Genomic DNA, 10,754 nt, shown 5'->3' with positions numbered 1-10,754 from the left:
CCCAATACTATTATGGGCTACTGGACTGTTTTAGAATATTTTGCTGAGTTAACATACCTATAATATTCAAATAACAGAACTAAACAAGAAAAGGGGATAGAGATGAATGTTCATTTTGTATCTGTGTATTCAAAATGCTTAGGATAGATATATAGTTACATTCTCTTAATGAATAGAGGCATTTGTTCTAATAGTGTTTGTAAATAGGATATCATGTCTGCATCTTGTACAGCAATTAACCACTAGGAAAAATGTATGCAATGTGTTATTTATTGAACCTGTCCTACCAATCTGGTTTGAAACTGTCTCATTGCTATTTGTTTCTCAGTAAAATTATGGAAAAAAAAAAAAGCACCTGTTGCTGTAACAAATACCTGCTATAATCATCGATTTGTGATTGACGATGTAGAGTGTGTTTAAGGAGAGTCACGTGGAGAGAAAACCTTCTCTCAGGCTTTCACAGAGAGCAAATTGGTCAAGAAATGGCCGTGACTCATCCACATGGTGGTATAGGCTTTCAGGGTAAATCCTGAGGGGATGTCACTGACCTTATCAGACACAAAAGTTACATTTCTTGTTATATAGGTCTTGCTTTATCTTGGTCATAACCATCCAGCAGAAAAGTATGAAAATGAAGTATAAAAAGTAAAGCCACATTAATATGCTGAGCTGTAAAAAGCTCAAGTCAACAACTTTGGACATTGCCAGTCTTACGGAAAACCCACTACTGTTATGGACTATTGGACTCTATTGGGCGATTCTGCTGAATTCAAGCACCTACAATATTTAAATGCAAAGGAATGCCCTTCTCGGACAAAACTAACTGGAAAAGTGGGATAGAAATGAACGACCCTTTTATATCTGTATACTCAAAATAGTTAAGATAGATATACAGTTCCACTCTCTTAATTCAATGAATAAAGAGGTTTGTTGTAATAGTGTTTGAGACTGGATATCAAGTCTGCATCTTGTACAATGGATAACCACTAAGACAACAATATGCAATGTAGTAATTGCTGAAAATGCCAGTAATCGGTTGTGAAACTGTCTTGTTGATATTTGTTTCTCAATAAAATTATTTTTTTGTGATGAGACATAATATATATTAGACAGATTAAAAAAATACTTATACTTAAAAGTTTACTGTTTTTCTGAAATTCAACTACAACTTGGCATCCTGCATTTCATCTGGTAACCCAAGAGATCATTACCTATTATCTACAATAGTGAAGCAACTACTTCTGGCTCTGGGTAAGACCAAAGCACTTTCCACAAGATGGGTGAAGCAACATATCCTGGGCACAGAGAAGCTATTTTTCAAGTAATTCAGGTAGCAGCAGTGGTTTGGTCCAAGACTTCTGGTGGATAGACTCCTGGTTTCATGAGTCCTAGAAGACTGACAAGTACGATAAGTATGGTATCTGCCTACTATGAGGTTAGAAAACAAGAAAGTCAGTAACACATTCAAGATGTGTAAAATGTAAAAGACTACATTTCATTTGTCTTTTTCATCTGTTCTGGCCTACGAACCATGCTCAACCTACCTAATCTGTGATTGTGACTTAAAAAACAATAAGAATCTTTTTTTTTTTTTTCGTAGAACCGGGGATTGAACTCAGGCCCTTGCGCTTACCAGGCAAGCGCTTATTCTACTGAACTATCTCCCCGGCCCCAAGAACCTTTTTAAAATGAGGTTTTTATACATCATTATACAAATATGTACAAGCAATTTTGAAGGCCGAAGAAGTCACTCCAAATCTGGAGGCTTTAAGGCTTTGTACATATTAGGGGTTTTTGTTTTCCAGATACTGTCTTGCTATGTAGTTCAGGCTGGTCCTACACTCACCATGTAGCCCAGGCTGGCCTTGAACTAGCAACAATCTTCCTGCCTCAGCCTCCCAAGTGTTAGGATTACAAGTGTGTGCCACCACGCCTGACTGTATTGGGTTTCAACCAGTAATTAAACCCGAGGTAACATTTGGAAGCTTGGCCTTAGCATCATATGGAGGGCAGATGGAGGAAGGTGATTCTGGCCAAGTGTGAAAGCTTCACACACTCCTAAATTAAGGAAAATAATACTGAGAGAAGGATATGATTAGAAACTTCTAGAATTCTACTAATGCTGGGTTTCTCAGCTTAGTGCAGCTGCTGACAATCTCAGGGTGCCCTGTCATCTTGTCAGAGTTTTATAGAGAAGGATGACCCACAGGAGCAGCCTTGTTGTGCTTGAGGATTGTTCAACACCTGGAAGGAGCTTCCGATCAGCTCTTGGCTGAAGTCCACCCCTGGGCGCCTTTCACGAAGGCCAGGCTATCAGGCTATCAACCACCACTCTCACCCCACCCTGTTCAAATACCCTGTCGTCCACGTGGATAATGGTATCCAGGGAAAATTTGTATTGGAACCCAGAGCATCCACCTCCCTCCACCTGCAGCCAGAGGAACTCTGACCCTTCGGTGATTTCCAGAAGCCTCTGGACGCAGCTGTCCATGAGGCAGATCTGCCCTTCGCCAGCCTCAGGGCTGGAGGACGATGCTCCCTGACGTGCCTGCTGCGCCACTGATGCCTCGAGGACCCTGCCCCTCCGCCAGGGAACAAGCACTCTCAGCACCGATGCGGTTAGGGACAGAGCCCAGGAGGCCGCATCTTGACCTACTCTCAATAAAATTATTTAAAAAAAAAAGAAGAGTGAAGGGCCCGACACCTGCCATGCTCACCACACTACACACTGCACTGTGGCTCCGAACACAGCTCAGGACTCAGCCGTGGGCCTCTGCCTCTTCTGTGTCAACCCATATCTTCCTTCAGTCCTTTGCATACCCTCCACCCACTGACTGACCAGCTCAGATTGCTGTCCAGCACAGCCTTGCCCTTCCTCTCCCGTGCCTACCCAGCCCCCAGATGGATATCCAACATGTGGCAGGCTCACCAGGGCCCGCAGCTGCTGTAATCCGGCTTCTGCATCCCAATGAAGGCGGCTCTATGTATTCTTCCAGATGTCCAACCCACGCTTGGACACTGTGCTTACCTTAAGTTAATGAGCACCTGTTGCTGTAACAAATACCTGCTGTAAGCCCTCTACAGGGCTTACTGTGGCTCACGGTTTCCAAAGTTTGGGTCCATGCTCACTTGGCATTGTCAGTGTGGGTGGGCGAGGCACAGTCCACCGCACAGGTGCATGGCTAGAGGAGGCTACCATGGCCGGAGGAGGCTACTGCAGGCAGACAAGATGCAAAAGAAAGAAGGGGCTGGGGCCCAGTCCCCCTTCCAGGTGGACCCATGCTATGACCTAACTCCCTCCAGGCCCCCTCCCCCCACCGCATACGGCTCTTTGTGGGGCAACTCTCCCCTCACAGCCTTTACCCACTTCCGCAGCAAGGCCACTTGGTCGTCTTCAGAGTACAGCAAAACCTACCTGTCTTCACTTAGCCCAGATCCCTGCACCCATCCCAGCCTGCGCCCCTCAAATGAGTCAGGGCTTAATTCAGGCTACTCCACCACCCACACCCCTACCTGATAGCCCATCTCAGTCTGCACTAAAGGCCTTACAGTAGTATAGGAGGCTGTGCCCAGCACCACCCAACTCCCCTCTCCCCGCGCCTCCCATCTACACCTCCTACAACACAGATCCTCCCAATTAACCTTCTGTCAATCTCCCTTGTCCCCAGCTTTACAGAAAAGAAGTATCTTGCTTTGCTCATTCCTGTATTCCCAGTACCTCACCAGTGCCAGGTACACAGTGGATCTCAATGTGCATTGAAGGAATAAGAGAAAAGCATGAGTAGAGAATCCCTTCTCTTTGGAGGATTCTCTCCAGGCCAGGGCAGCCGGCAGCAGGCGCAGCCCTCCCACACCTGGAGACACTGGAAGATTCTGGCAGAATTTACACGGCTGGTGCAGCAGGGACAGCAAAGCTGCTGGACAAGCTCACACCATCCGCTGCAGGCGTCTAATCAACAGATAAAAATGAAATCAAAGAGATGAAACACCTCACAAATGGTTCTCAAAAACTTTCAGGAATTTTATTTTTATAAATTTTTTTAAATTCACATTTTAAAATGTATTCCAAGGCAAAAAAAAAAAAAAAAAAAAATCACATAAATGATAAATACAAAAGTTTTCAAAACATACAAGACACATACTATGTAAAAACATCTTTACATATACAAAGTTCAATGTAAAAAAGAAAAAAGCAGGGAAAATGCTTAATGTTCATTTGCCAGCTGCAAAACACCCTCTCTCGGCCAACTCCACGAGCTGCATGAAAGCTGTGGGTGCCCCGGTTCTCACTCCACCTGATCTTTCTTCCCATTTTCCCTTTGAAGTCTAAGAGAAAGGCTGGTCAAGACTTTTAAAAGGTTGATGTTTGTAATTACACTCAACAGTCAAGTGACATTTAAGTCACTATTTTATATTCTGGGCAATATACTCTTAAATATATGAAAATCAAGTTATGATTTGAGTATTCTAAGGAAAACATAAAACTTTTTTTTTTTTTTTTAGCGGAACCAGGTATTGAACTCAGGCCCTTGTGCTTGCCAGGGAAGCGCTTATTCCACTGAGCCATCTCCCTGGCCCCATAAAATTTATTTTTATAAAATTAAGGTTCTACTTAACCTATTTGTTTAAATCACAGTAAGCTTGTAAACCAATGTGTTAACCTATCACAAATAAGATTCCTTAATAACGTAAAATATTTTATTCACTGTATTTATGTTCTTGCTGATGCTCCACAGGAAAATCTAACCTGGAACGCACCTGGGCAGGCTCCTCTCCCCTGCAACACTGCCTGTGCTGCTATGCCCCAACCACAGAAGCGGCATGATGCCTCTGTACTACTAGTACTAATACTCACTTGACTTACTAGTTCCTATTGCAGAAACAAAAATCTCTAAAATCTGATTGCTTTTATAATTACACCATATCAATTATCCCATTCTCCTTAATAATACAGTTCAGAGAAAATGTTTACAGCTAAGCTTCCTACTCGGAAGGTAGGAAAAGAGCCAGCTCCTGGTGCTCGGGAGGTCCGAGCACAGCCAGGCAACCACGCCCAGCTCTCTGGCGCGCTGCGGAGCCAGGGGACTCATGGGAGCCTAGGAGGTCAGGGCCAGGCCAGGCAACAAGTGGGAGCCTAGCTCCACAAAAAGCTACAGGTGCTCCGTGGGCAGGAAAAACAGTGAACTAGGGAAAAGGGTGAAGGAAGGGAGCAGGAGGAGGAGCAAGTGGGAAGATGCAGGCTGGAAGACAAAAGCTGACACTGTTCCAGAGTCACAGTAACTCTCCTGGGACTGCCCAGCAATCAGGTAATGCTCTTGAAATTCACTGATTCACTGAGAGAACAGCACTGACAATACTATCTACTTAAGTGTAAATGGAGCCTGTAAGCCCAGCACTCAGGAGGCTGAGGCAGGAGGATTGTTGCAATTTGAGCCCAGCCTGGGCTACAGTGAGCTCAAGGCCAGCCTGAACTGCACAGAGAGACCCTGTCTCAAAAAGACTAAAAAAAAAGTAAATGGAATTAGAAGAAACTCATGACTAGGTCACATTTCTTAGAAATGTACTAAAACTTATGAAAATTGGCCCTTCCCTAATTATTGATTTACTAACATTTAATCATGCAGCAACTGCTTTACAAAGAAAAAAGTGACAATTACAACACAAGTGAGAAACAGAAAGTCAGCAAGCAGGCTAGCACCGACCCAAACACTGACGTGGCACAGCTGCCCCAGGCAACAGTGAGGAAAAGGCAGACCCAGGAAGTCACCACCACGTAACCTAAATCCACCGCTCACATATTCAGTTAATTAAAGGAAATGCTGCAGACTGAACACACAAACATGATGGTTTCTAAGCAAATGTAAAGAGTGCAAATAAGCTCCAGACTGTATTTGGGAGAACCCCACAGCCCTGGGCTGTGCGCAGTTCAGTACACAGGACACGGTCGCCCTGAGGCACCGCCTGCATAATGACCACAGTAAAATACAGGCTTCCTTCAACTTATTCTCTAATTATGTCAAGCAGTCTGAATGCACCAAGAGAATTTTACCAACAGCTTAACAAGGTGCATATTTACATTTTCATCTGCAGCTTAAGGATGAATTATTAAGAATGATGATGACAATGAAAAATAAGATTAAAGGTGTTCATTTGGGGGAAAAGCTCCATCATTCTCATTCAGCCAAACACAAATGCTTTGGCAATGAATACAACACTGCAAAACAATTCACAGCTTTACAAAAAATTGGTAAGAATTTCACTGTAATTTTTTTCCAACTTCCAAAATTAAAAGAATTCAACTTACATTCATGCCTAACCTCCTCACTCTAAAATCTGTAAAATGTACAAAATACCGAGGTTGTCAACAGTCACGAAGGTGCTGAAGTCAGGGGACGCGTACATCTTCTTGAGGTTGGTTCCGTTGGTGTAGAAGGTCTGCACAGACTCCCCAGTGACGACGTCCCACCACTGCAGAGGAAAGCGAGAGTCCTGTGAGGCGGCGGCCACGCTGCTGCCATCCACACTGCAAGCAGCCCTCTGCCGCCAGCTCCACTCCCCTCCTCGCACGCACGGTGGACATGGACTCTGCCTGGCTCCTGACCCAGGCGCTCTACCTAAATGGGCTGGAGGACATTCCTTCCTGCTGTAAAAGCAGACCCCTGTACCTGCACACTCTACCCCAGCCACTGGTTCAATAAGGACTTTCTAACCATCAGGCAATAGGGCTGGGGAGATAGCTCAGCAGCCTAAGCGCCGGCCTGGCAAGAGCAAGGTCCCAAGCTCGATCCCGGTACGCTCCAGAAGAGCTGTTGATCCTAACATGTTCAGAGCAATGAGCCCACGGGCTGATGCTGTAATGAGAAATATTGGTGATTTGTCCAAACTCACATACTGCACAACACTGAGCAGAAAAGGTGATGCAGACTGCGGACTCTGGTGGTAAGTGTGCTCCGAGCAGGTTCAGCTGCTGTCACAAACATCCATTTTGGGTGGAGGCTGAGAGTGGAGGATGCTGTGTAGGTGAGGGGCTTAGGGGTTAACAGAAAACCTCTGTAATGAGCTAGTCTTATGACCCCATTTTACAGATGAGAAAACTGAGGCATAGAGAGACGAAGGAATCTTGTGCAAAGTCCCAAAGTTAATGAGTGGTGAGCCAGCCTTGAACACCACAATCTGTCCTAAAGTCCAGGACAACATCTAAGGTGTGCCTTGCCTTCGTCACACTGCTTTTGGGTGTGGGAATCAACATGAACTCTGTCATCCTACAGTGCATGCTTTGGGGCAAACTCACATAAAAGCTAAGCTGTATTGTTCTACACTTAGCAGGAATAATTTTGAAAGTTGAGAACTTTTTAGCTATCTGATACCTACTTTACCTCATAGGCAATACAGACTAAATTCTGAAGCAAACAGACTCAAAAAGGCTAATTCCTTGGCCACTTTAGCACCTGTTCCTTTTACTTTTAATTTACTCTGCGCACCTGGATGGTCTCCATACCATTCTGGGTGGATGCGGGTCTATCTACAGCAAGGTCAGCTTAACCGTGCTGGTATTCAAGCCAGAAGGTTCATGCAGCCTGGTCGGCACTTAGCCATCCTGACTACACGTGCGGCTGTCACTGCCTTCCGCTGTTAAGAGACTGCCTCAACAGCATGAAGGGCTCTGCCACAGCCTCACTTCCAGGTTCTCCTGAAATTGTGTAAATCCAGTCATGGCTCCTTCTAACACTTTAACTGGCTTCATTTTTTTTTTTTAATTAATTAATTTATTTTGCGTGTGTGTGGCCAGCTCAGCCCACCAGGGGGCAGGGCTGGCTGGCATGTGGTGCTGGGGGATTGAACCGCAGTCCCTGTGCTTTGCTTGGCTTAGCTTGTTCTAAGTAGGTGCTTTAAACCACTGCGCCATCTCACCAGCCCCTTTCTAACACTTTAAAGTGCAAACTCACAACTAGCGACAGGATTCTAGGGGCCCTGGGAAGCAAGTGAGATGGTGTCCAGGACCTGGTGTCCAGGAGGTAGAGCAGTTCTGTTCTCAGCAGCTGATTCAGCTGAGGACATCAGCGCCCCATGCAAGGCAGCAAGATCTCTCCTCCCAGCAGCATCACAGAGCCAACCAAGAGGACAGTCTGCCGCTACACTAAGGGAGGACAAGTGACCCTCACAGCCCAGGACTGTGAAGGCTGCATGCAGGTGTGTAGCATTAACAGAATCATGACTCCTATGCAAAATGTGAAGGAATCCTAACAGACATCCTTTCATAAAGCTAAAAACTCCCAATTCACATTTTTCACATTGAGTAAAATCATAATTACATGGGTCCCTTTAACCAAACACTTCCTTTTGAAAATCTATACTGTGCCGGCCAATTAATTAGAATAATCCACATTTCTCCGTTTTCAGTAACAGACAGCAGTAGCAAAGAATCTGATGGGATCTAGTTGAAACAAAAAGCTGGTAGAATATCAAAGTGCTCAGTGGAACACGAGTTTCATCTTCTGCCTCCTGGACCGGTGAACAGCTCCTCACGGCTCGCTGCGGGACCCCTCTGCTCTCTTCCCTCTCCCCTCCTGCCACATCCAGTGCATATGTGTTTTGGACCCTCCCAGGCTTTAGTTGCTCTGTTCACCTTCTGCTTCCCGGTACGCAGGAGCAGAACTGAACCACTGCGCCCCACAGTATGACTCAATGCAGAGGCTCCGAACACACTGCACTAATGGCTGGCCTTGGCCTCTACTGGCCCTCAACTGGGTAAGTCTGCAGAAGCCAACTTGTGAGGGAAAACTGTGGTAGAGGCCCTGGGACCCAGTGAACATCCTGGCCCACCTACTTACTAATTATATAAGTTTAGGAAAATCACAACCTCTATGAAAATGAGTTTGCTCATTGTAACCCAAAGACAGCAAAATTTAAGCTTAAAAAAATTAGCAAATGGGGCAGGGGAGATGGCTCAGTAGAGTAAGTGCTTCCTTGGCAAGCGCAAGGGCCTGAGTTCAATCCCCAGTTCCCAAAAAAAAAAAAAAATTTAGCAAGTGAAGCATGTCATAAACTATAAAACATTAAGCCACTGCCATTCTTACCAAAGAAAGGAAGTTTTATAAATACGTACTCTTGACCACAATACTTAACACTGAGTGACGTGGAAATCAACTAAATGCCCCGCACGCTGTTGCACGGATCATGTAGGTGCGGTACGGGTGGCAGGAGCACAGTGTGCTGAGAGCATTCCTACCAAGTCTTTGCCTCACAGACCTCAGTCTCACTGTGCTGTGCTGGAGGGAGCCTGAATGAGAAAGCCAGGCGAAAACGGTGCGCAGAGAATGACAGAAGCTATTCTTTTCTTCGCAGTCCTTGAGAGCGCTTACCTTAAGATACCCTCCAGCAGAGACAAGCATTTTGCTGTCTGGAGAAAAGCAAAGGTCAGTCACCCAGCCTCCGTGGGTAGCAGCTCCTTCCTCTACTGAAACCGGAGCACACAAATGAAGAAGCTCCCCGTCTGATACACTCCATATCTGTGTGAACACGATACACAATCCATCAACAGGGCTACCAAGAAGCTTCTCTAATTTTAAAGCACACATGTGCACAATCTGGGATATACTTGGAAATGGTGCTTTTAAAAAAAGCATTAGAGGCGCAGGCCTGTAATCCCAGTGCTCAGGAGGCTGAGGCTGGAGGACTGCTATGAGTTCAAGGTCAGCCCGACCTACAGCACAGTTCAAGGTCGGCTCAACTTCCATAGCAAGACCCTGTCGCAAAACAAAACTTTAAAAAAAAATGAAAGTGACTTGATTACACCGATTCAACACCTTTAATTAAAAGAGGGGCTTCTGGTGGAGCCCAGTGGTACAGTGTGAACTTAGCATGTGGAAGGGCCTAGGTTCAATCCCTGGCACAGGGAAGGGGAAAAAACGAATGAAGGAAAGAAAAGCAAGGAACATGAGGCCACCCAAGCTACCTCAGAGCTGAAATAAAATGACAAGCAACACTACAAATGTTGACCAATGTAATCTAAACTCCTGACGCATATAAATCCCTCCAAGGTTCTAAATATATATTCAACTATTACTTTACTAAACTCTTAACCAATCGTTTACAGATACTAATATGTTCTTTTATTCCAGTGGCAATCTCCAGGCAGTGAAATGCACAAGAGAATAAAAAAAAAAAAAAAAAAAAAAAACAGGAATATATAGCAAAAGAAATAATGAAATCCATCATTTGCAAATATCTCCCTAGAAATCCAAGAGAAACAAATGAGAAAACCCAGAAGGAAACTCAGTAAGGCAACTAGATCCTAGATAGATAAGACAGATAGGTAGATAGACAGACAGACAGACAGACAGACAGACAGACAGACAGATAAATCAATCTCCAAAATCCAATAGCCTTCTGACAAGTAGAAAACATTTCCTTTGAAAAAAAACAAATCTGGGATGAGGGACATGACTCAGTAGAATAAGCGCTTGCTTGGCAAGCACAAGGACCTGAGTTCAATCCCCAGTTCCGCCAAAATAAAGAAAGAAAGAAAGAAAGAAAGAAAGAAAGAAAGAAAGAAAGAAAGTGAAAGCGTTTAAAAAAATAAAAAATAAACAAATCCACCAAGGAAAGGTTTTGAGAGGTTTTTTTCTTTCCTGTAAGGGTTTCTAAAAAAATAAGACACTGTCTCTTAAGCGGAGAAGGAGCCCTTTCACGCAAAGATGAGACCCTGGAGGGAAAGGAATGCTGTCACAGCAGCCTGGCCACCCAGCTAGCGT

General features: G+C 44.7%; 1 protein-coding gene and 1 pseudogene across 2 annotated transcripts in view; both read right to left on the bottom strand.

The window, feature by feature from the left end:
* Positions 1–1,982: 1,982 nt before the first annotated feature.
* Positions 1,983–3,199, bottom strand: LOC101586023 (annotated as a pseudogene).
* Positions 3,200–5,778: 2,579 nt separating this feature from the next.
* The window catches only part of Apaf1 (apoptotic peptidase activating factor 1), a 108,753-nt gene continuing 103,777 nt past the window's right edge, over positions 5,779–10,754 (bottom strand). For both annotated transcript variants that reach the window (XM_023716643.1, XM_004623815.2), the window contains exons 26-27: positions 9,363–9,509; positions 5,779–6,468 (exon numbers count right to left, since the gene is read on the bottom strand). In XM_023716643.1, the coding sequence (XP_023572411.1) occupies positions 6,322–6,468; positions 9,363–9,509 (294 nt within the window). In that variant the 3' untranslated portion in view covers positions 5,779–6,321. The remainder of the gene's footprint in view (positions 6,469–9,362; positions 9,510–10,754) is intronic.

This window comes from Octodon degus, unplaced genomic scaffold (assembly GCF_000260255.1).
Source record: "Octodon degus isolate 3935 unplaced genomic scaffold, OctDeg1.0 scaffold00004, whole genome shotgun sequence".
NCBI classification, from domain to species: Eukaryota; Metazoa; Chordata; class Mammalia; order Rodentia; family Octodontidae; genus Octodon; species Octodon degus.
The sequence above is the reverse complement of the archived record's forward strand: the minus strand, read 5'-3'. Positions and strand labels throughout refer to the sequence as shown.